This window comes from Grammomys surdaster, unplaced genomic scaffold (assembly GCF_004785775.1).
Source record: "Grammomys surdaster isolate TR1022 unplaced genomic scaffold, NIH_TR_1.0 134, whole genome shotgun sequence".
Taxonomy (NCBI): domain Eukaryota; kingdom Metazoa; phylum Chordata; class Mammalia; order Rodentia; family Muridae; genus Grammomys; species Grammomys surdaster.
The window spans coordinates 9,048,703-9,071,343 of NW_021604592.1; the positions used below are offsets into that span (position 1 = coordinate 9,048,703).

The following is a 22,641-nucleotide window of genomic DNA, read 5'->3' on the forward strand; positions in this document are numbered from 1 at the left end:
CAGTCAAGCGCCTCGTAGCAGCTCTGGGATTCAACTTGCACGCATCCTTCCCCCGCATGGAGAGGGTCTACGGTAGGGTGAAGGTTCCCCAATACCCCTACCCCAGCCCCTTCGAGCGCTTAGGCCGCCGAAGCTGGGGCTCCTCCTCTCCAGCTTCTCTCTCCCCTTGCTCTTCCTCGCCCAGGCCCTCCCCCAGTCTCCGCGGAGGGGGGCCGGGCTTGGCTCCGCGAGGCCTGTGCATTCCAGAGAGCAGGGCCAGCTAGAGCAACAAAGGAGCCGGGTAGTCGGCAGGGAGAGCTCAGGGGGCTGCGGCGCGCTCTCGCGGAGGTGGCTGCTGGGCCGCGGGCTGGCGTGGGGGCGGAGCCGGGGATCGACTCCCGCACCCCCCGGCCGGCGCCTGGCCTCCATCGAGGAGCTGGGAGTTGGTTTTAGTGGTGGGAGAGGGAATGGGGCTGGAGATCGGGGCCCCAGAGGATTCCCAGGGTTGAAGACAACTCCAGTCGCCAGGCGAGGGAGTCCGGGGTCCGTGCATCCTGGCCCGGGCCTGCGCTGCTCAACATGGGGCCCGGGTTCCAAAGTTTGCAAAGTTGGGAGCCAAGGGGCCCGGACGCGCCCGGCGCCTGGCGAAAGCTGGCCCCAGACTTTCGGGGCGCACCGGTCGCCTAAGTAACCTCCGCGGCCCCCGGGGTCGTGTGTGTGGCCAGGGGACTCCGGGGAGCTCGGGGGCGCCTCAGCTTCTGCTGAGTTGGCGGTTTGGCCATGGCCGCTGGCCGCCCCGTGCGTGGGCCCGCGCTGGCGCCCCGGAGGCTGCTGCAGTTGCTGCTGCTGGTACTGCTGGGGGGCCCGGGCCGGGGGGCGGCCTTGAGCGGGAACGTGACCGGGCCTGGGCCTCGCAGCGCCGGCGGGACCGCGAGGAGGAACGCGCCGGTCACCAGCCCTCCGCCGCCGCTGCTGAGCCACTGCGGCCGGGCAGCCCACTGCGAGCCTTTGCGCTACAACGTGTGCCTAGGCTCGGCGCTGCCCTACGGAGCCACCACCACGCTGCTGGCTGGGGACTCGGACTCGCAGGAGGAAGCGCACGGCAAGCTCGTGCTCTGGTCCGGTAAGCGCGCGGGAGTCTGGATTGCGAAGCGGAGGTGATGGGACCAGACACTGACGAAAAGAAAAGGCTCAGGCCTCAACTGTTGGGCGGGCGCGGCTTGCACCCGGGAGAGTTGGAGGAACGAGTCTGGAACTTTCGGGACAGGTTGCGTGCGGGAAGGGAACCTGCGTGATGGAGAAGGAGTAGGGGCGAGGGACCAGGGAAGCCGGTCGGTCACAAAGAGCCAGAGTAACGATGGGATTAGGAGGATGCGAGGCGGTGAGGAGGGAGCTCTCAGCCATAGCAAAAGGAGAAGAGATGTACTCGTGAAGCAACAGTCCACGGGGATTCTGAACAGTGTTCAGACCTTGGGGCAATCTGAGCTGAAGAGAAGAAAGGGAAGGATGAAGGTGGAAGACATTTAAGGATTTTGGAGGGAAGAGGTGAGGAAAACTTGTAAATTCTATGAAGGAAAAAAAATGCCCCCCTTGTAGTAACTAAAAGGCCAACGAACCACCTGGTAATCTTGATTTAGATCAGTCCAGGGAACCAATGATTTCTGTCTTGTTTTTACACGTTTAAGTTTCCTTATCTGAAAAATGGAAACTCAGATCCACTTGGGTTAAGAAGGAAGGAGACAGTTTGAGCAATCGTTTGTGGCTCTGTGGAAATGGAAGCCTCATGCGGATGTGTGCTGTGGAGAGCATCAAGTATAGGGTGTTGAGTGCCCGTGGGCACCGTCCAGAGTGGCTGAAAGTCCTTTCCTTGGGGTAGGATTGTGACAGAGCCTGTAAACTGCAGACTACACCAAACAAGTCCTTCCTAGGTTAGTTAGGATGGTCTAGCTACCTGCCTGCCACCCATCTGGACTGAAAGCCAAGGAGGGGAACTGCCCTCGTCATCTTCCCATCCCTCATCCCCACCCTGCACCCCTACTTCAGTGTGATGTAAAAGCTGTCATGGTGGGAAAAGAAAAGAAAATCGAAAGCCAGGAGTAAATCAGAGGGCCTGACAGGCCTGCAGTGCCTGTAGCCCTTAGCTCTTCCTCTGAGGCTGGTAAGCATCCTACTGGGAGGTAATGTTATCCATAGGCAGACTGTCTTAGGCTGAGGTGTGCTGTCAACTTGACTGCTAGAGTTCTCTTCTGAGGCTGAGTGCTGCCAGAGGTCCTAAGATTCTTGGCTTGATGCAGATGTTGGGGCAGGAACTTGGAGGATGGTTGGTACCCAGGAGGTAGAACTGTATTCTATGGAGATAAGGTTCTAACGCAGCCTATGGGTGGAGACCTCTTGAAGGAGAATGACCCTAAGACCATTGGAAAACACAGATACTTACATTATGAACCATAACAGTAGCAACATTACAGTCATAAAGTAACAACGAAATAACTTTATGGTTGGGGGGATCACCACAGCATAACAAACTGTATTATTAAAGATCGCAGCATTAGGAAGGTTGAGAACCTTAGAATCTAAAACCAGAATCTAAGGCAGAAGCTATATGTAATCAACAGTAGCTTTGAAAAAAAATCCATAAATTACTATAATGTAAGGTCTGTGATTTCACACATACGCACTTATGATAATATGTTTGCATAAATGTAGTATAGAAGATATAAGAATGGATATACAGAGGGAATATAATTGTAGTCTTTAAAGTTATATGCGTGCAAAAAGACTGACAGAATGAAAAAGGAACATGAAAGAAAGGTAGAGGTGCTTGCTGTGCATACCATGTCTGAGCTCCATTCCTAGAACCCAAGATAGAAGAGACCCGAGTCCTGAAAGCTGCTGTCTGATGCCCATGTGTGCCCCGTGGCACCCATGTTCCTGCTCTCTCCCCGCTCCCTCTCACTACTAATCAACAACAACAAAAAATTTTTAAAAAGATTCAGCCAGGTGTGATGGCGCATGCCTTAATCTCAAAACTCTGGAGGTAGAGGCAGGCAGATCTCTGAGTTCAAGGCCAGCCTGCTCTATAGAGCAGGTTCCAGGAGAGCCAGAGCTACATAGTTAGACCCTGTCTCAAAAAAAAAAAAAAAAAACCAAAAAACAAACTAATTCAAATAAAAACAAACAGACAAAACCCCAAAAGAATAAAAAAAAAAGAAAAGAAAAGAAATATTCAATAAGGTATCTCTGAACACCACTTGGAATGAGACTTGAATTTAGGAGATAGCCGTATAATCCAGATCTCTCAGCACAAGTAATCATCAAATTTTATGTTTCTGAAAGGATGCTTTTCCCACTTGCTGTGCATGCGTGTGCATGTGTTAATTGATTTGTAGACCTATGATTGAATTCTCTCAAGTGACAGTTGCCCTCTGAAGCTGTTATCAGATCAAGGAGAAAGAGGTGCACCTTTCCCAGCCCCCATGCCCAAGAGTGGCTGCTGTTAGAACCCTGAGCTGGTTGTTCAGGCTGTAGTCTCAGGGGCACAGGCTCTGAGCCCAGAGCTTCTGGGTCACACGGAATTCTTTCCTGTTGCTGCCCATTGTTCACTTACAGCTTTTCTTGATTCTCTGTGTGTGAACTAGAAGCAGGTGCTGGCACAGGCTGGATCAGCAGATGGGAAGGGTGAAAGCGAGTCGTCACAGGCGGGTTTGAGCCGGGAGCTAGTGTTTGTCCTGTCTGGAATTATAGGTCCTGATTTAGTGTTAGACATGGTCTAACCTTGGCAGGCGGTTTTGTGGGTAATAAAGATACTCTATTCTATGTTCATCATAAACTTTGTAGGATGGAGATTCAATCTTCATGTTTTTTTTCAGAGCCTCTCTGGGCAGAGTATACACATTCAGTCAATTTTGTACTGAGTCCATCCCATCCTGGGGCAGGGACTGAGGTATATCAAGATGAAGATTACAGAAACGAGCTCTCTGATCGCAAGAGGAGGAAGGACAATTAAACAGGTGTTAGCAATCCCTGTGAAAAGTACGGTGACATTGTAGGTGCTGAAGGTACACGAGGAGCTTTGGGAAGCAAGGGAAGATATCCAGAGAAATTGATATCTCGCCAGTGACCTGAGAAATAAGCAGGGATGCCTGAGGGAGGGTTGAGACAAAGAATGGGAAGAGGCAAAAGCTTTAGAGGAACAGAGAGTGGTACTTAGAAATATAATAATGGCATAGAACTGGACCAAGGCACATTAGAAGCAGAACTCTAAGACTCAGGGAACTTGAAAGCAAAGGCTTCTCACTCTGTGGTAAGTTAAGATGCTATCAAAAGATGACAAGGAGCCTGTGATAAGCAAGGTAGAGATGTAATTGTATCTGCATTTCGGAAAGATTCTTTGGATTAGGTGTAATGATACATGCTTATAATTCCAGTTTTTGGGAGGCTGAGACAGGAGGATCATTGTGAGTGCTAGGTCAACCTGTATAGATAGTGAGTACCAGGCCAGTTAAAGCTCAAGACTCTGACTCCCAAAACAAGGAAGGACTGGAGCGATTGCTCAGTGGTTAAGAACACTCACTGGTCTTGCAGAGAACCTGGGTTTGATTCCCACCACTTACATCTGGTAGCTCACTGCACACTATAGCTCCAGTTCCAGGGGATCCAGTGCTTTCTCTTGGCCTTAAGTGGGCACCTGTATATGTGGTGTATATACACCCACTTGGGTGCATACATATGCATTTGAGGGGCAGGGGTTGCTATATAAAACAGCCGTTATACAGAATGGAGAACGTGGAACCTGGTTTTTGTTCAGGACATGGATGAAATAGTCTAGAGAGGAGACGATGGTGGTCAGGATGGGGGTAGTAGCCTGAAGTTTGGGAAGATGACAGTGTCGGAGGTAGATTTGCTGATGTGTTGGATGCCAGACTGAGCAGGAGGAAGTCTGAGATGCCATGGATGGCAGGGCTCTTCCTTTCTACTGGTGATAGAGGTAGGGTGAGGATGGAAGTGTGGATTTGGCTTTGGCTTTGTGGGTTAGACTAGTCAGTGGATATCTACATGGAGCTCTGCAGTGGATCTGGAAAGAGTTTCTATAGAGAATAGGCCACTATATGCTTCCTTCATCCAGATTACCAACTCTGCGAGAAGAAGTCTCTAATTAGGTAATTCTGATGTCTGGGTGTGTCTAGAACTCAGGTCTCTCCCATGGTTTTCATGTCTCCCGACCTGTGCTTCTTCACTCACTCAGTGTCTCCTCATTACAGCTGGAAATGTCTCCTACCATGCATGCCAAGCTGACCAGACAAATAATGGCCAGTCTATAGGCCACCTTCGGACAAATCTGATTTAGTAAGTAGGGCAAGAAAGAGAGTCCTGCAGCTGGTGAGGGGATGGGTCCCTGAGAGTCAGCACACAGACTCTTAAACCACTGCTGTGCTATGTCTGTGTATACATGGATGTGTGGCTCTGTTGCCTAGCCAGGGTCCAGCCAGCAGGAAAAAGACTGGAAAACCAGGAGGAATTTCTTACTGGTCTTTCAGACCTCAAGTTGGGATGTTGTTGGTGATGGTGGGTAATTTGCAAGGATAGTTCTGGAAAAATTTCCTTCTAGCTGTTTCCAAACAGGTTGAGGGCAGTTAAAAACACTTCTCCCTTCCACCTCCCCTGTGTGTGTATGTGTGTGTGTGTGTGTGTGTGTGTGTGTGTGTGTGGTGTGTACACTGTGATGCGTGTCTGAGTCCCAGCACTTGGGAGGCTAATACAGTCAACACTCTTTCCAAATAAGGAAATAAGTTGTGTGTATGTGTGTGTAGTATGCAAGTGCAGAAAACACACTCAGCTTTAATTTTTGCTTCATTTTTAGTGTTTATTCATGGTAGGGCTTCTTTGTGTAGCCCTGGCTGTTCTGGAACTCACTCTGTATACCAGGCTGGCCTCAAACTCACAGAGATCCTCCTGTTTCTGCCTCCCGAGTGTGATTTTAATTTTGAGTTTTCTTGCCATGCTGGGATTCGAACCTAAACCATTAGCCCGTATTACTGTAATTTGCATCTTCTTGATTGTTTGTAAGGATAAACATCTTTGAAACTGTTGGTTTACCAGTTGGATTTCTCTTGTGAAGTATCTGTTGAAATTACTGATCTACTTCTCTAGAGGGCTGTCTGTCATTTCTGTTAGACTGGTGGGAATTCTTCATGTATGGTGGATATGGACGTTTTGTGTATTGTGAGTGTTAACATCCTCATGGCTTCCTTTCACATTCTCCTCTCTGTGTTGTCTCCAGTTGAACAGAATATTTGAACTTTAATGTAGTCATTTATCAAACATTTTGTGATTCTTTCTTTTTTGTGCCTTATTTAGAAAAAAAAATCCTTCTCTCCTCCCAAATCATGAATTTACTCTTTTATGAGAAACTTTATAGATTTCCTTGTGACTTTTAGGTACATAATTCACTTGGAGTTGATTTCTTTAAGAGCTTTCAACATCATTTGTTAAAATCAATTTCTGTTTCTCTGCTATTCTGCCATAAATTAAATATGTGTGTGTTTCTGGATCTTTGTTCTGTCCAGATCACACTGTCTTAATTACCATGCCTTTACAGCAGGGTCTTCATTAGCTTGACAGCTGCTAAACCCACACACTCTCAACATAGTATCTTTAAATCTATAAAGTAAAACACATGGGATTTAAAACAACGTGCAGGCTCATATATCCAGAATATATTAAGAACTTCAAAACTCATTTCATTTGATAGAAAAAATAAACCAAATGAAAATAAACAAGCCAGGTTGAAAAGGAGGCAGTAGATCTAAATAGACATCCTTAAAAGAAACGACAGAAGACGTATGCCAAAAAGCACTTGACAGCACACTCAGATAGTTGATCACCAGGGAAATTCCACTCAAAGCCACAGTGAAATGTCACTTCACCCCAGGAAGAGTGGCTAATGTAAAGAATATTAAAGACAAAAAAATGTGCTGGTAAGAATGCGAAGAATAAAAGGGAACCCCCCCCTCTCTCTCACACACACACACCTTCTAAAAAAATAAAAATTAAAAAAAAAAAGAATAGATACAACTTTTTTTCTTTCTGGATTCATTTCCTTCTCTAGGAAGTTCTCCTCGTCCTAGTAATGCATGTTTTTCTGTATTTTATTTTTAACTTAATTGCCTAAAACAAAAAAAGAAAAAAAACCCACAAAAACCAAAGGCCAGATGTGGTGGTGCACAGCTGTGGTGGTGCACAGCTGTAATCCCAGCATTTGGGAGATGTCGGCACAGGGAACAAGCGGTCAAGGTCATCCTTGGCTTTGCGAGACTCTGCCTTAAAATGACAAAAGTAAATGTAACTAAAAACTAGGCTGCCTCTGCCTCCTGAATGCTGAGGTGAAAGGTGTGTACCACCATGCATCGCTTTAAGGAGTAGGTGGTCCGTGTGGCATAGGGTTGAGAAGGAACAAGTTAAACTTCACTTCTGCTTGCTGATACCCATTTTCCCTCAGAGGCAGCCACGAATACTGGCTTTTGTGTGTGTGTTCTTTTTAAATATGCTTGACAGATTGCTGTATGTTCTTTATCTTCCCCCAGGTTCCAGTCAGATTGTGTTCATTTAACAATGCATACTGGACCCTATTCCATTTTAGTATACACGGTTTAGCTCCGAGTTGTGTTCTGTTGTGTGTTTAATTTTTTTTGTGTGTGTGGTATCGATATGTCTTGGTTAGTTTTCTATTGCTGTGAAGAGACACCACGAAATGAGGCAAGTTATAAAAGAAAGCATTTGATTGGGGGCTTCATTACAGTTTCAGGAGGTGAGTCTACCATCATCATGGCAGAGAGCGTTGGTAGCAGGCAGACAGGCATGGTGCTGGAGCAGTAGCTGAGAACTTAGATGCTGAGGCAACAACCATGAGGGAGGGAGGGAGGGAGGGAGGGAGGGAGGGAGGGAGGGAGGGAGAGAGAGCGCACACTATTTGAGAATGGAGTGGGCTTTTGAAACCTCAAAACACACCCTGAGTAATATACCATATTCAACATGGACACATCCCAGTCTTTCCCAAACAGTTCCACCAACCAGGGACCAAGCATTTACATAAATGAGCCTACTGGGGCCGTTGTCATTCAAACCACCACAGGGTATTTTGCCTGTGTGTATGTGTATCCACTGTGTGCATGTGGTTGTGATCTGCCGTGTGGGTGCTGGGACTCAAACCCTGTTCTGTGCTTTTAACTGCTGAGCCATCTTTCTAGCCCTGTGTTGTAGTAAATTGGTTTTGGTGTGTGTGTATGTGTACATGCATACATGCACTTTGTGCTGGGACTGGAACCCAGGACCTTGTACACAAGAGGCATTTGATCTACCACCGAGCTACAAACGTGCCAGCCCCATGTGTGTGTTTTCTGGCTAATCTGTGTAGGATCTGGACTCAGGCTGTTTTTTCTTCTCTTACTCCCGCAGAGAGTACTATGAAGAGTAACCCTATATGTCATTAACTTGTGAAGTTAAAATTGCTGTAAAATTCTGATAATGCTAAGTGGTCTCCCCCAGATTTAGAATAGTTGTTACCTCTGATAATGTATAGAAGTGCCTATTCCCCCTGCTCCCCACATACCTGATAGGTCAGTATTTTTCTAATGTTTTCATCTTTATTAGTCTAAAGGATAACAGGTTATATCTCATTATGGTTTTATTTTGCATTTATCATGTTAAGAGTGAGAGTGATGATTTATGTTATTAAAAGCCACACTTTCCTCTGTGTCATTTCTTCTGCCTTTGCCCATTTTTCTACAGGGTTATGCACTGCTTATTGAACCTGGCAGAAATAGTTGTATCATTTGCAGAGCAGTGGTGGCGCACACCTTTAGTCCCAGCACTTGGGAGGCAGAGGCAGGCAGATTTCTGAGTTTGAGGCCAGCCTGGTCTACAGAGTGAGTTCTAGGACAGCCAGGGCTACACAGAGAAATCCTGTCTCAGAAAAAAAAAAAAAAAGGAGATTAGCTTTTTGCTTTTCCCCCTCTTTCCTTTTCCCTCTTGCTTCAGCCCCACTTGCTCTGCCCCTCCGCCCGCTCCTGCCCAAAGTACAATGTAGCTGTGTTCAGACACCCATATAAGGGCATCAGATCTCTTTATAGATGGTTGTGAGCCACCATGTGGTTGCTGGGATTTGAACTCATGACCTCCTGAAGAGCGGTTGGTGCACTTAACCACTGAGCCATCTCACCAGCCCCGACTACTTTTCTTATGATTAAAAAAAAAAATTATTTTTATTTATGTGTCTGTACATCTCATGGGCACGGGAGTCCTTAGAGGCCAGAAGAGGGAGTTGGATCCCCAGGAGCTGGAGCTACAGGTGGTTGTTAGTCTACTGATGTGGGTGCTGGAACATAACTTGGGTTCTGTGGAAGAGCTGCAAGTGCTCTTACCTGCTGGGCCATTTCTCTGTCCCCATGATTTTGCTTTTTACCCTATTGAATTTATTAGATGTTTTTTCTGGAGTGTTTTTTTTTTAATTTGTTCATTTAATAGCTTTAATGGTTTTGTTGTTATTTGTGTGTTTGGTGTGTGTATTGCTTCAAAAGGTCATTCTCACTTCAAGGTTTAAAATATTTTCCAAGTCCAGTCATGATAATTTTAAAATCCCAGCCTTGGGAGGCTCACTTATGTGGATTGTCATAAGTTTGAGGAGAGGCCCAGTTTAACTACCTAGTGAGTTGTAGGCCAGCCAAGATTATATAAAGAAATCCTGCCTTAGAAAGAAACAACAAAATAGGGTGAGTGTCTTAGTTACTTTTCTGTTGCTGACGTAAAACAACTAACCAAGGTAACTTGTAGAAGAAAAGAATGTATTTGGGGCTTACAGTGTCAGTGGTTAGGTGTCGTGTGAGGAGCCGGCAGCAGGCAGGCAGGCAGGCAGGCAGGCAGCAGGCAGGCAGGCAGGCAACAGGCAGGCAGGCAACAGGCAGGCAGGCAGGCAGCAGGCAGGCAGCAGGCAGGCAGGCAGGCAACAGGCAGGCAGGCAGGCAACAGGCAGGCAGGCAGGCAGGCATGGCTGAAGCAGTAGCTGAGAGTTTTAACATCTTGTTCTGCAAGCATGAGGCAGGAAGAAAAAAAAAGCTAGCTGGGAATTGTAGGCTTTTGAAACCTCAAAGCCTGTTTCTGACCTACCTCATTCAGCAAGGCCACACCTCCCAATCCTTCCCAAACAATTCCAGCAACTAGGGAACAAGTGTTCAAACATATGCCCTATGGGGGCCATTCTCATTCAAGCCACAGCAGCTAGAGAAGTAACCCAGTGCTGGCCGTGACTGCTGAGATTGCTGTGCTTGCTGTGTAGGCATGAGGGCTTGAGTTAAGATCCCCATCATCTATGTAAAAATGTAGACATGAGGACACTGCTGTAATGCCAGCACTGGGAAATAGAGACAGCAGGATCCCATAGGCTTAGGAGCCAGCCAGTCTACCAAGTCAGTGAGCTCGAGGTTCAGGGGGAGACCCTGTTGCAGAACATAAAGGGATGGTTGGTCAGATGGCTCAGTGAGTAAGAGCACCCGCTGCCAAGAACTTGACTTCAATCCCTGGGACTCACATGGAAGGATACAATTGCCAGAAAGCTGTCACCAACCAACGTCCCAATCATGTGTGTACTCATGTGCAGCTCAACCCCCCAAGTAACATAGTAAAAATGTAATAATTTTTTTTAGAGAAAAATAAAGTTGTCAGTGATAGAGGAAAGTACTTGATGAAATCTCTGGCCTCTACACACACACACACACACACACAAGTGCAGGTGCCAGGATGACCAGGGATGCAGATTCTCCTGGACCTGGAGTTCCAGGGTTTGTGAGTAGCCTGAGGTGGGAGGTAAACTCAGCTCCTCTTCCAGAGCAATATGCAGTCTTAATTGCTGAACCATCTCTCCAGCCCCTGGAAATTTCTTTTATGTAAGAATTGGTGTTAAAAAATTTCCTCTAGATGGCTCAATTGTTTTTAAGATTCATTATCTTTCGCTAAACATACTGGCGCAAACCTTGAATCCCAGCACTTGGGAGGCAGAGAAAGGTGGATTTCTGTGAATTCCAGGCCAGCCTGATCTGCTATTGATTTCCAGGCCAGCTGAACTACATAGTAAGACTTTGGTCTTTAAAAAGCAAGAACAAAACAAAATTTTGTTGTTTTGGTTTTTTTGAGAGAGGGTTTTTCTGTGTATCCCTGGATGTCCTGGAACTTGCTTTGTAGACCAGGCTGGCCTCAGATCTGCCTGCCTCTGCTGGATTAAAGGTGTGCACCAAAACAAAATCTTATTTTTCCTAAGAAAATTTGTTTTTAAACTTTGAAATAAAAGATTTAAAAGTAGAGAAAATGGGGAAAACAGAGTCACAAAATCCAGAAAAAATAAACACATTTTTAAAAACTGCTTGATGCTTCTTACAGTATTCCATGTAGCTTTCTCCCTTATGTATTTTAAGTGTATTATTTAATAACATTCAGTAAGGTCCACCTTCCTCACTTTGAGGCAAGATCTCATATATCCAAGACTAGCCTTGAACTTTCTATGTATTATTGTCCAGAATGAGCATGAACTTCTAGTCATCAGCCTCCGGCTCCCAGGTGGGGACTGCAGGCGTGCACTGCTAGGCCAGGCTCACGTGGTGCTGAGGATCAAAAATAGCACTTCATCTGAGCTGGGCAAGCACTGGAGCAACTGAGCTAGATCCCCAGCACCAGGCTCCTTTTTTTTGGGGGGGGGGTATAGTTTTGTGAATTTGGACAAAAGCATAGAGTTGTATGTTATAAAAAGTATAGGATTGTGTAACTAGCTAATCACCATATTCAAGATGGAGAATAGTTCCATCTTCTTTTAAAACAAAATTTTATTGCATTTATTTGTGTGTGTGTGTGTGTGTTTGAATGTGTGCACACATGCATGTGTGTCACATACCATGGTAGACATGCTGCAATCAAGTGACAACTTAAGAAGAGTTGGTTCTGTCCTTTCACCAGGTGGCCCCAGGATTCGAACTCAGGCTGTCAGTCTTGGTAGCAAGCTCCTTTACCTACTGAGCCATTTCAGCTGGCTCCTCATCACTTAAGCAGACAGACCCCAGTTTATAGTGGTTCAACTTAAACAGGTTTTTTTTTTGGTCTTAAGAATAGTACAGAAGTGACATGGATTAAATAGAAACCACGCCACTACTTTTGGATTTGGATCCTTTCCCCGGCTAGCAATATGAGTTGTAATTTTTCTCTCTAGATGCTGGGCAGCAGCCATTAGCCACAGTCCCCACTCAGCCATACGATCACATGGGGACATAGCCAACATGCTCCACACAGCATACTGTGTTGTTAAATCTGACTGCTCAGTAGTTCAAGAGTTCTGTGTGCATTTACTCCTTAGGATGCTTTCACTTCATGATGTTAGTGGGGACACGTCCTCCTTTCAAGTCAGGACACATTGCACAGCCCTCTCACAATGGCCTCCCAGTCGTTCCATTTTCCACTTAAACCCACCAGCTCAGAATTTCCAGGACTGCGTCCTCCCTTAGGTGATTGAGGTTCCCAGGTGATTGCAACGTGTACCAGAGGAGGAGCTGTTTCCTGAGGACATTGCTTCATAACTGGCAAGAACTTTCTTGGCACCTTGGAGTATTCTTGGAGCCGTGAAGCCTCAGACTAGGCTCAGACTGGTAATGAGAGCAGCTAGTCTTTCTCAGGGACATAGTGTCTGATAGATGCTGTGCCAAACGCATAGACTGTACCATTTCTCACTCCGCCCAGTGTTGCACAAGGTAGATCTGTCATCTCCATTTTACAGATGAGAAGACTGAGGCTAGAGATAATGTACTTTGTTCAAGACTACACACCCAGGGTATGGTGGGCCAGGATCGGGTCCCAGACAGACTAATCACCATGTCCATACTCCTTACCCCTGTACTCTATTGTGAACTCTCCACCTGAAGAGTGGTGACCTGACCCACTGGACCAGAGACACAGTTATCCGGAAGGGCTCTCACATCCTCAGAAGAGTCTCCTGGTATAACTTGCCTACTTTGGTGCTCTCAAAGTAGGGGTGATTTTAGAGGGGCCATGAGAGCAGAAAGCAGGGCACTCTGAGCTCCTGGGGTGAGCTAGTCAAGACCTAGGCTGGGTTGGGGCTTGGGGAGACATCTGTGTTTCTGTGCTGACAGCATCTTTCCTCCCTCTGCACTGGACAGAGCCTCCTCTGTTTCTCTCCATCTGACCTGTTTCCTCCTCTGGCTCTCGAGTTCCTGGCTCCTCTGAGTACCTCTTCTTAAGCCCCCATCTCTTCTCTCTCTACTTCAGCTTGGTAAGAGTGAAAAAGGGTTCTCAGGCCTGGGCATGGGGTAACATCTCTTGGTTCTGGTGAATGGGTCCCACAGCCCTTTTGTGTTTAAAAGAGAGAGGGTTTGGAGAACACCCTGAAGAGACAATCCCAATCCGAGATTCTCAGTCCGAGGCCCTACCACTTTTCAGCAGAGTATTTGATAAAGTGGCAGCTGCTTTAAAGAATGTTAACAGAATTACTATAGTGGTACACATTATCGAAGGAACCACAAGTTTGACTTGCACAAAGTGAAAGCACTCATGTAACCAACCTCTGATCAAGAACTAGACAGCGTGGGGCTGGAGAGATGGCGCAGCAGCTAAGAGCACTTATTGCTCTTGTAGAGGACCCTGTTTGCATCCCAGCACCCACATGACAGCTCACAATCATCTGTAGCTCCATTCCCAGGGGATCTAATACCCTCACTGACCTCTGAGGACACCAGACATATACATGATATATACACGCAGACAAAAGATTCTCACATAAAATAAAATATAGATATATAACAAAATCATGTTTGAAAGAGCTAGACTATGCCCCGTGATTCTAACTTTCCTCTTCCAGCCCTCTTAGTTGACATCCCTGGAGTTGGGGTGCGTATTTTTGGTTGTCACAATGACTTCGGGGTTCTGCTGGCATTTAGAGAGCAGGGTCTAGGGGGTGCTAAGTGTCCTGCAATGCATGAGGCAGCCCTGCAGCACAAAGGCTGCCCTGTCCAGAAATGGTATGGCAAAGGCTTAGGGGCAGGGTTGCAACTGTATCAGTGGGTCAGTGAGGCGGGGTCTTTGCCACAGTGCCCCATACTATCACCACTTCACAGGCCTCCGGAATGCCCCCCGCTGCTGGGCAGTGATCCAGCCCCTGCTGTGTGCTGTCTACATGCCCAAGTGTGAGAATGACCGAGTGGAGTTGCCCAGCCGCACTCTCTGCCAGGCCACCCGAGGCCCCTGTGCCATTGTGGAGCGGGAGCGAGGGTGGCCTGACTTTCTGCGTTGCACGCCGGACCACTTCCCTGAAGGCTGCCCAGTAAGTGTCCTGAGGGGCAAGAGAAGGTAGTCTAACCTTGGAACAGAGCAGCACTGTACTGGATGCAGGGGAGCCAGAGATGTCTCTCCTAGGAGACCCTGTGTCTGCAGGACTGATGAATCATACATCCAAGCTGTACACCACAGTCTGGGTCTCTGTGGAGGCTTCTCTGTTGACCTGATGTAGCATGTTCAGTGAATAGTTTTTGAATGCTCACTATTAGGGTTGTGGTGTTACAGGGGTTATGAGTGACAGAAGTCTGTCTTGAGAGGTTTCTGTCACGTGTAGAAGTCAGGGCATATACACATGAAGCACTAGAAGCAGGAAGACGGGGTGTGAGGCAGTGTGGGTTGGAAGGGGACATCTGTAGGGATAGCAGAATGATAGTGATTTAATTATCATTTACTACATACAAATACCATTATGAGAACTTTAGCCCTTTTATTATCTAATCCTTAGGTCCTATGAGGTAGGGGCTACTCTTTCAGATGAGAAAAATGAAATAGTCAAATACTTTGTCCAAGGATGTAGAGCTGTTGAGCAGCAGTGGGCCTCCAGCCAGCATATCTGCCCTTGCCCTGTTTCCCATTCATCTTTCACCCTGATTTACCTCTCCCCGTGGTATTTATTTTCCCTTTCCTGTGTCAGAACGAGGTACAAAACATCAAGTTCAACAGTTCAGGCCAATGCGAAGCACCCTTGGTGCGGACAGACAACCCCAAGAGCTGGTACGAGGATGTGGAGGGCTGTGGGATCCAGTGCCAGAACCCGCTGTTTACAGAGGCTGAGCACCAGGACATGCACAGTTACATCGCAGCCTTCGGGGCCGTCACCGGCCTCTGCACACTCTTCACACTGGTGAGCAGCGCTGTAAGGGCAAGGGCGCAGAATTGACGGCCCAAGGAGCAGGGACACTAAAATGAAGTGGCTTGGTAGGGGACCCATGGAAGCTTATGAGGGGGTCTTGGGTTCAGATCAAGGCTTCTGCAGCAGAACAGACCCTCATTTCACTGCATGGCCGCTTCTCCCTTTAGGCCACCTTTGTGGCTGACTGGCGGAACTCCAATCGCTACCCCGCGGTTATTCTCTTCTATGTCAATGCGTGTTTCTTCGTGGGCAGCATTGGCTGGCTGGCCCAGTTCATGGATGGTGCCCGCAGGGAGATTGTTTGCCGAGCAGATGGCACTATGAGATTTGGGGAGCCCACGTAAGTATCTTAGGGACCCAGAGGTGAGGGTGGGAGGAGAAAGGGGTTGGACTTGAAGGCAGCCATAATGGGTAGGATTTAGCACTGCCCTGTTGTGTTCAGTGTTGAGACTTGTGATTCTTCAGAGATGTACCCTAGAGCCTCTTCACATCCAACCTGTGTCCTAACTCCTGGGGACCCTCCACATTCTAGTAGACTAGGACCTGGGGACAGGGTGGAGTGACTGGTAGGAAGAATACAAAGTGGCTCTCCAAGTGACACCCCACATCTTCACAGCTCCAGTGAGACCCTGTCCTGTGTCATCATCTTTGTCATCGTGTACTATGCCTTGATGGCTGGAGTAGTCTGGTTCGTGGTCCTCACTTATGCCTGGCACACCTCCTTCAAAGCCCTGGGTACCACCTACCAGCCTCTCTCGGGCAAGACGTCCTATTTCCACCTGCTCACGTGGTCACTGCCCTTTGTCCTCACTGTGGCAATCCTCGCTGTGGCTCAGGTACAGTGGTTGGGGGCTGGGGGCCTGAGTGGGGTGAGCATGTGAGAAGGGTCATAACTAACTATCCCTTCCACCCCCTTCCTGCTACAGGTAGATGGAGACTCCGTGAGTGGCATCTGTTTTGTAGGCTACAAGAACTATCGGTACCGTGCTGGCTTTGTCCTGGCCCCAATTGGCCTGGTGCTTATTGTGGGAGGCTACTTCCTCATCCGGGGTGAGTGACTCGGCCAGGGCCAGCCAGGTAACATAGTGTGCTGTGCACCTGCTCTGTGGAAGTAGGGATAGGAGCTTCCGGCTCCACTGCTTTCCTCTGATATCTACCTAAACCTTGGTGCAATATAGAAGATGACCCTATAGGCAGGACAGCACTTTTGTGAGGACAGAAAAATATATCTCTTCCTCCAAAGCCATGACCAAGTTTCTTGGCTTTTTTGAGAGGAACTTGGCTGGATTCCAGACCCTTTTCTTACCCCTTGTCAGGATGCACTTGTGTTGTGAATGCCCCGGGACACCTAGCTGATCCACATGGATCATCTGGAGGCCATTGCTTATGTGTGTTCACACTAGTTTTATATATACTGTCATATTTTTGGAGCTTGGTTTCCAAGTCGTGCCAACCCTTAACATACACAAACAGTTATCATAACATATACAGATTTATGGGTCCCTAATTTCCCTGTCTCAATCTGCCACCCCATGATTTGTCTTGGTTTTTTAGCTCACTCTGCTTGGCTTTCTTTGTCAGTTTTGGTTTCCTCCCACTGAACTGTCAACCTTCTGTTCATCCTTCTTCCCTGCCTTTCTGGCAGAGCATCTGAGCCTCTGGTGTATGTTTCGCATCTGTGCCTCCCATACGGTAACCAGTAGCCATGGATGTTGAAATGAGGCCAAATCGAGATGCCTTTTAAGTGTAAAAAACATGATGCGTTTGAGACTTAACATGAAGAAGAGAAAAAAATGTGAATATAAATTAATCACTAATAATTTGTATGGAATGCAGAGGTGGTTCTATTTTGTATATATTTGGTTTATAAAATATAGTAAAATTATATAGTTTTTTTTAAATGTGGCTACTAGAACATTTGAAATTTCTTTTACATGTCACACAATGTATTTCTATTGGACAGTACTATTGTTGAATCTGTTTCACGCTTTTTCCATCAGAATAGCTTTGACCTGGTTTCCTCTCTCTGTCCTTGACTGTTGTCTACGCTCTGTCCCAGTTACCACAGCCCATAGCACATTTGCTAATAGCTGTTCTCTTATTCTCTGGTTCCTCAAGCTTTAAGTCAGGATGGTTGTAATTAGTCATAGGACTCTAGTGCCATGGGGCATCCCTCCCTGTGCTTCCTTACCCCCAGGAGAGTGTCTCTGTCCTGATAATGCCTGAATTCTGTTTGTTTAGGGGTCATGACTCTGTTCTCCATCAAGAGCAACCACCCTGGGCTTCTGAGTGAGAAGGCAGCCAGCAAGATCAACGAGACGATGCTGCGCCTGGGTGAGTGGGGCCCAGGGGCCTCTGGTCCTCTCACACTGAATCCTGCCGGGGCCTCCAGGATGCAGAAAAACCGTGTGGAGAGTTAAATATTCAGGGACAGAGCCAAGGTGTAGTGATAGTGGAGGAGGCAACTCACTGTGAAAAGTAGAAGAATCCAGGTCAGTGCCAAGACTGCTACCACAGGTCCCTTGCCCTCCCTGTGGCCTCCCATAATCGCCTCCAGGATCTGCTGGATTCATTTTGGTGGATGCAGTTCCTGACTTGAGCCCAGCATGTAGTCACCCTGGACTCAGTCTTCAGTACTCAGTAGACAGTTGCCCTCCTCCCTGGGGCTGCTACCGTGTCTGTTCTGGTAATGGATCACGCCTCTGAACTCCACAGGCATTTTTGGCTTCCTGGCCTTTGGCTTTGTGCTCATCACCTTCAGCTGCCACTTCTATGACTTCTTCAACCAGGCTGAGTGGGAGCGTAGCTTCCGGGACTATGTGCTGTGAGTGAGGGGCTGGGGCTTGGTTGTGGGAGTGGTTGGGATGGGAGCTTCGGCTGTAATGCAGCATTCCATCTGCTTGTGGTCTTCCACCGTCCTGCCTCCAATACGAATAGCTTCCAAATTGCTGTTCAACTCCACACGTCTGTCTGCACCCCCTGGGCAGGATGTCCTGTGTGTTTGCAACTGTTCAGAAGCCAACCCATGTTGTCATCTGTGTGATTTCTACAGTCCGTGGCTCTCCCTGAGTCACTGCACAGGAGCAGTCCCTTGGACAGCGCAGCAACCTGGTCAAGTTTGCCAGTTTTGCTTGAGTTTCTGTATCTCCGTAAAAGTGAAACAGGGCAAGCGAGGCATCTCCACTGCTAGAAAGATGCCTGCTGCTACTGGGGGTCATGGTTAAAACTTCCCTTAAAAGAGAGACTCTGGTTGGAGAGATCCCTCTGTTTGTAGGAGTGCTTGTTACTCTGCCACAGGACCCAAGGTCAGTTCCCAGCATCTACACCTGGTAGCTCCCAAATGCTTGTAACTCCAGCTCCAGGGATCCAACATCCTCTCCTGGACTCTGCAAGCACCTGGACATAAGTGGCAGACACACACAGGACATATACAGACACATGTAGATACATCTAAAGAAAACTTTAATAAAATAGGGGGATTGGATGTTTACCATGACTGCTTTTGGCTCATTCTTAAGTTTCCCCCTTTCAGTCTTGGAAGCTCTAACCCACAGTGATGCTGGATTCTTGTCCCAGAAGTTTGATATGAGGCTCAGACAGTAGTTTATAAAAGCTCTCTAGATGATTCCAAAGCATGTCTCTGGGGCTAGTTGTATAGCTCAGTGGTAGAGTCTAGCATGCGTGGGGTTCCACTTCCATCACTGCACCATGAGAATCCTGCAATGGGCCTCAGCTCTTTCTTGTATGGATTTATTGGGTGCCTTCTTATTGGATTCCGAAAGCCTTAACTGTTGACCATCCCTTATCATAGATGCCAAGCCAATGTGACCATTGGGCTGCCTACCAAGAAGCCCATTCCTGACTGTGAGATCAAGAATCGGCCCAGCCTCCTGGTGGAGAAGATCAATCTATTTGCTATGTTTGGCACTGGCATTGCCATGAGCACCTGGGTCTGGACCAAGGCCACCCTGCTCATCTGGAGGCGCACATGGTGCAGGTGGGGTCAGCAGCTGTCTAATCTTGTCCTTCCTCTCTTCCTCTCAGCCTCGCGTCTTCACTTGAGGGTTTTGTCTTATCATGGTTCCAAAACAGACTGGGGCAGTGTTTGTCAAAGCAAGTCTGGATGGCTAATTTCTTAGCAGCTCACCACTGCCCTCTAGAGGACAGTGAGCTGAGTCTGAGAACCAGTGCTTTGTGAGGAGGGGCCACAGGAGCCCTGCATTCTAGGCATGTCTTGTTGCTGCGAAGGCTCCTCAGAGTCCTCAGGACTCTAGCTCTTTAAACCTAGAATCCCAGGTCTTTCGATAGATTTGAAAGGAAGCGGCTGCTCCTGCACTTGCCAGCCCCGCCCCTCTGTTCTCAGGTTGACCGGGCACAGTGATGATGAACCCAAGAGAATCAAGAAGAGCAAGATGATTGCCAAGGCCTTCTCTAAGCGCCGTGAACTGCTGCAGAACCCGGGCCAGGAGCTCTCCTTCAGCATGCACACTGTCTCCCATGATGGACCCGTTGGTGAGCCTCAGTGTATTCTCCTGCTGAGACACTTGACCTCCATAGTACCAGGTCGATTTCCATTCGGATAGATGGACTGCTTGACAAACTGAGGAATAAGGCACTCACGCTCTGCTTCGTCTTGGGTGCCTTGTCGTGTCTCATTCCCTGTCCCCCACCTCCGCCCCGTCCTCCCTCCGCCTGTTCATGGTATTGCAGTTCTCTGAGGACTCTGCTCCCTCTCCCTGCTTCTCTGCCATCTCCAGTGACTTTTCTGAGCCAGAGTAAGTCAGGGTGCTGGTACCAGACTTACGAGCTTAAGTTTTTGGGGATCAGAGGCTGCTCCACTCAGATTTTGAATGGGCACTGGTTCCAGGGTGGACTCTCTGCCAGTCGCGGTGGGAAGGACTGGCTAAGAAAGATGAATCTTGTTACATAAGGAGGGGTCATTGTTCTTTCTTTCCTTTCATCCTCAAAGCGGGTTTGGCTTTTGACCTCAATGAGCCTTCAGCTGATGTCTCCTCTGCCTGGGCCCAGCATGTCACCAAAATGGTGGCTCGGAGAGGAGCCATATTACCCCAGGATGTGTCTGTCACCCCTGTGGCAACTCCAGGTATGGGGGCTCTGTCTTCTGCAAGAAGGAGGGGGTAGGTGGACACATTGGCTAGGAGCACCCTAGACTGAATATATGGAGTTGTAAATTAGGGGAAGAAAGGAAAGGCCCCAAAGGATCTGAAGGGGGTGCCAAAGCTTGGGAAGCTTGGAGTGATGGATCTCAGAACTCGAGACTAGGGATTCTGGAAAGGGAAGGGTGTAAAGAACAGAATAAAGCCCTAAGCTGTGCTCTTCATCCTCCTGACAGTGCCCCCAGAAGAACAAGCCAACCTGTGGCTGGTTGAGGCAGAGATCTCCCCAGAGTTAGAGAAGCGCTTGGGCCGGAAGAAGAAGCGGAGGAAGAGGAAGAAGGAGGTGTGCCCCTTGGGGCCAGCCCCTGAGCTTCACCACTCTGCCCCTGTTCCTGCCACCAGTGCAGTTCCTCGGCTGCCTCAGCTGCCTCGGCAGAAGTGCCTGGTAGCTGCAAATGCCTGGGGAACAGGGGAGTCCTGCCGTCAGGGAGCCTGGACTCTAGTCTCCAACCCCTTCTGCCCAGAGCCTAGTCCCCATCAAGATCCATTTCTCCCTGGTGCCTCAAGCTCCAGGGTCTGGGCTCAGGGCCGCCTCCAGGGGCTGGGCTCCATTCATTCCCGCACTAACCTCATGGAGGCTGAGCTCTTAGATGCAGACTCGGACTTCTGACCCTGCAGGGCAGGTCTTAGGATGGAAATGCACATCTTTCTGTAGCTCTTCCTGAGAGCATCCCTCTGGGGACTCATCTGACAGAGTCTGTGGACCAAGTGTCTGCTTCAAAGAGCTGTGTGTGTCTGGCTAGAAGCAGCCAGACCGTGGAAACAAGCTGTACAGCCACTGATAGGCCTCGTGTCAGAAGCAGGACCCTGCAGTTCAGGACCCTTGCTTCTGCCCACCAATTAGAGTATGGCTGGCAGTGTCAGTCTCCAACAGAGCTTGTACTAGGGCAGGAATGGCAGAGGCAGGGGTGACGGTACCCAGAGTGGGCTGTGGTGGCCAGTGATGTCACTAAGCCCATGTCTGACAGATGAGGACTGGCTGCCCTTTTCTGTGCCAATGAGTGCCCTTTTCTGGCACTCTCAGACCAAAAGTGTTTATTGTGTCATTTGTCCTTTGTCTAGGTGTGGACAGGACTCTCTTTTTCCTCTTCCTGGTAGTTGTAATGACCACTCCCATAAGGGCTGTAACTGTTCTCAACAGGTGGCCCTGCCCAAAACACATCCTCTCTTTTCCTGTTCTATCCCTACATTCACATCTCAGTTCTACTAGGCCAACCTCTTCCTGGTTAGCACCTTAAAACACACACACACACACACACACACACACGTACGTTACTTATGAGCTTGGTCTCAAGTGAGAGACTACTAGTTCAGTTCCAGGCCTCTGAGAGACATGTTGTTTCTTCCTCACGTCCATCCAGTGGGGATGGACCCTCTGACTTAAGGGGCTACCTTGGGAAGCTTCTGTAGCTTCAGCCAGGCAAGAAAGCATCCTCCAATTTCTGTATCTGGTGGGAGGGGGGACTCCCCACTTTTTACAATGTCTAGTCATTTTCATAGTGCCCCACATTCAAGAACCAGACAGCAGGATGCCTTAGAAGCTGGCTGGGTTCCGGGTCAGGAGCTCAGTATGAGAAGAAGAAATATGAACAGTAAATAAAACATTTTTGTATAAGCTTATGTGTGTTTCTTTTCCCCAGCCCCAGCTCTAGTTTATGTACCTGGTCCAGAACCTCCATGTATCCTGAGCCCTTTTTGAGCAGTGGAGAGCTTGCTGGTGTGGTCATGACTGACAGATGCTGGCCTGATTCAGTGTAATACGCTGGCTGCCCTCTCTGGCTACTTGGCTGTAAATGGACAAAAGATGCTTGGTGGCCACCTTTGCATCCCTAAGTTCCAAACATAAAGAGAATCAAGGAGAGGCATGCAGGATGCACTTGGCGTGGCCATGGGTAGTGAGTGTTTTCCTGGTGGTATGAAGATGGGTACATCTGCCAACCTCAGGTTCCACCATGGCAGGGATGGCACGCTCTGCCTTCTACCAGAGAGGTTGGGTTGGGGACATTCTGATTCACAGCTTCCTTTCTGGGCAGTCAAAGGAATTCAAACACAAGGAAAGCTTATTGGGTTTGTTTCTTTAAAATACCAGCAGAAGATTGGGAACTGGATTCAAGCGACTCTAGATTATGTAGAAAGATCTGTGGAGTAAAGGCAGTGTGAGCCACGGAGCTGAGGATATTGTGGAGTGCTGGCTTATGAGGAGTACTCCTTCCCTTCTTCAGCTGAATGTGTGATGGGGACAACAGGATT

The 22,641-nt window shown here is 48.2% G+C and overlaps 1 protein-coding gene across 1 annotated transcript; it reads left to right on the top strand.

The window, feature by feature from the left end:
* Positions 1 to 239: 239 nt before the first annotated feature.
* Smo (smoothened, frizzled class receptor) lies at positions 240 to 22,006 on the top strand. The gene is made up of 12 exons (XM_028762539.1): positions 240 to 1,102; positions 14,142 to 14,347; positions 14,996 to 15,205; positions 15,382 to 15,554; positions 15,831 to 16,050; positions 16,141 to 16,264; positions 17,456 to 17,548; positions 17,930 to 18,038; positions 19,026 to 19,211; positions 19,578 to 19,726; positions 20,184 to 20,318; positions 20,568 to 22,006. The coding sequence occupies exons 1-12, from the start codon at positions 760 to 762 to the stop codon at positions 20,999 to 21,001; spliced, it is 2,382 nt and encodes a 793-aa protein (XP_028618372.1). The 5' UTR covers positions 240 to 759; the 3' UTR covers positions 21,002 to 22,006.
* Positions 22,007 to 22,641: the final 635 nt, after the last annotated feature.

Coding starts and splice junctions, on each gene's coding strand:
- Smo (XM_028762539.1), top strand. CDS start 760: ATGGCCGCTGGCCGCCCCGTGCGTGGGCCCGCGCTGGCGCCCCGGAGG. Junction 16,265..17,455: donor AGGCTACTTCCTCATCCGGG/GTGAGTGACTCG, acceptor CTGTTTGTTTAG/GGGTCATGACTCTGTTCTCC. Junction 19,727..20,183: donor CTCCCATGATGGACCCGTTG/GTGAGCCTCAGT, acceptor TCATCCTCAAAG/CGGGTTTGGCTTTTGACCTC.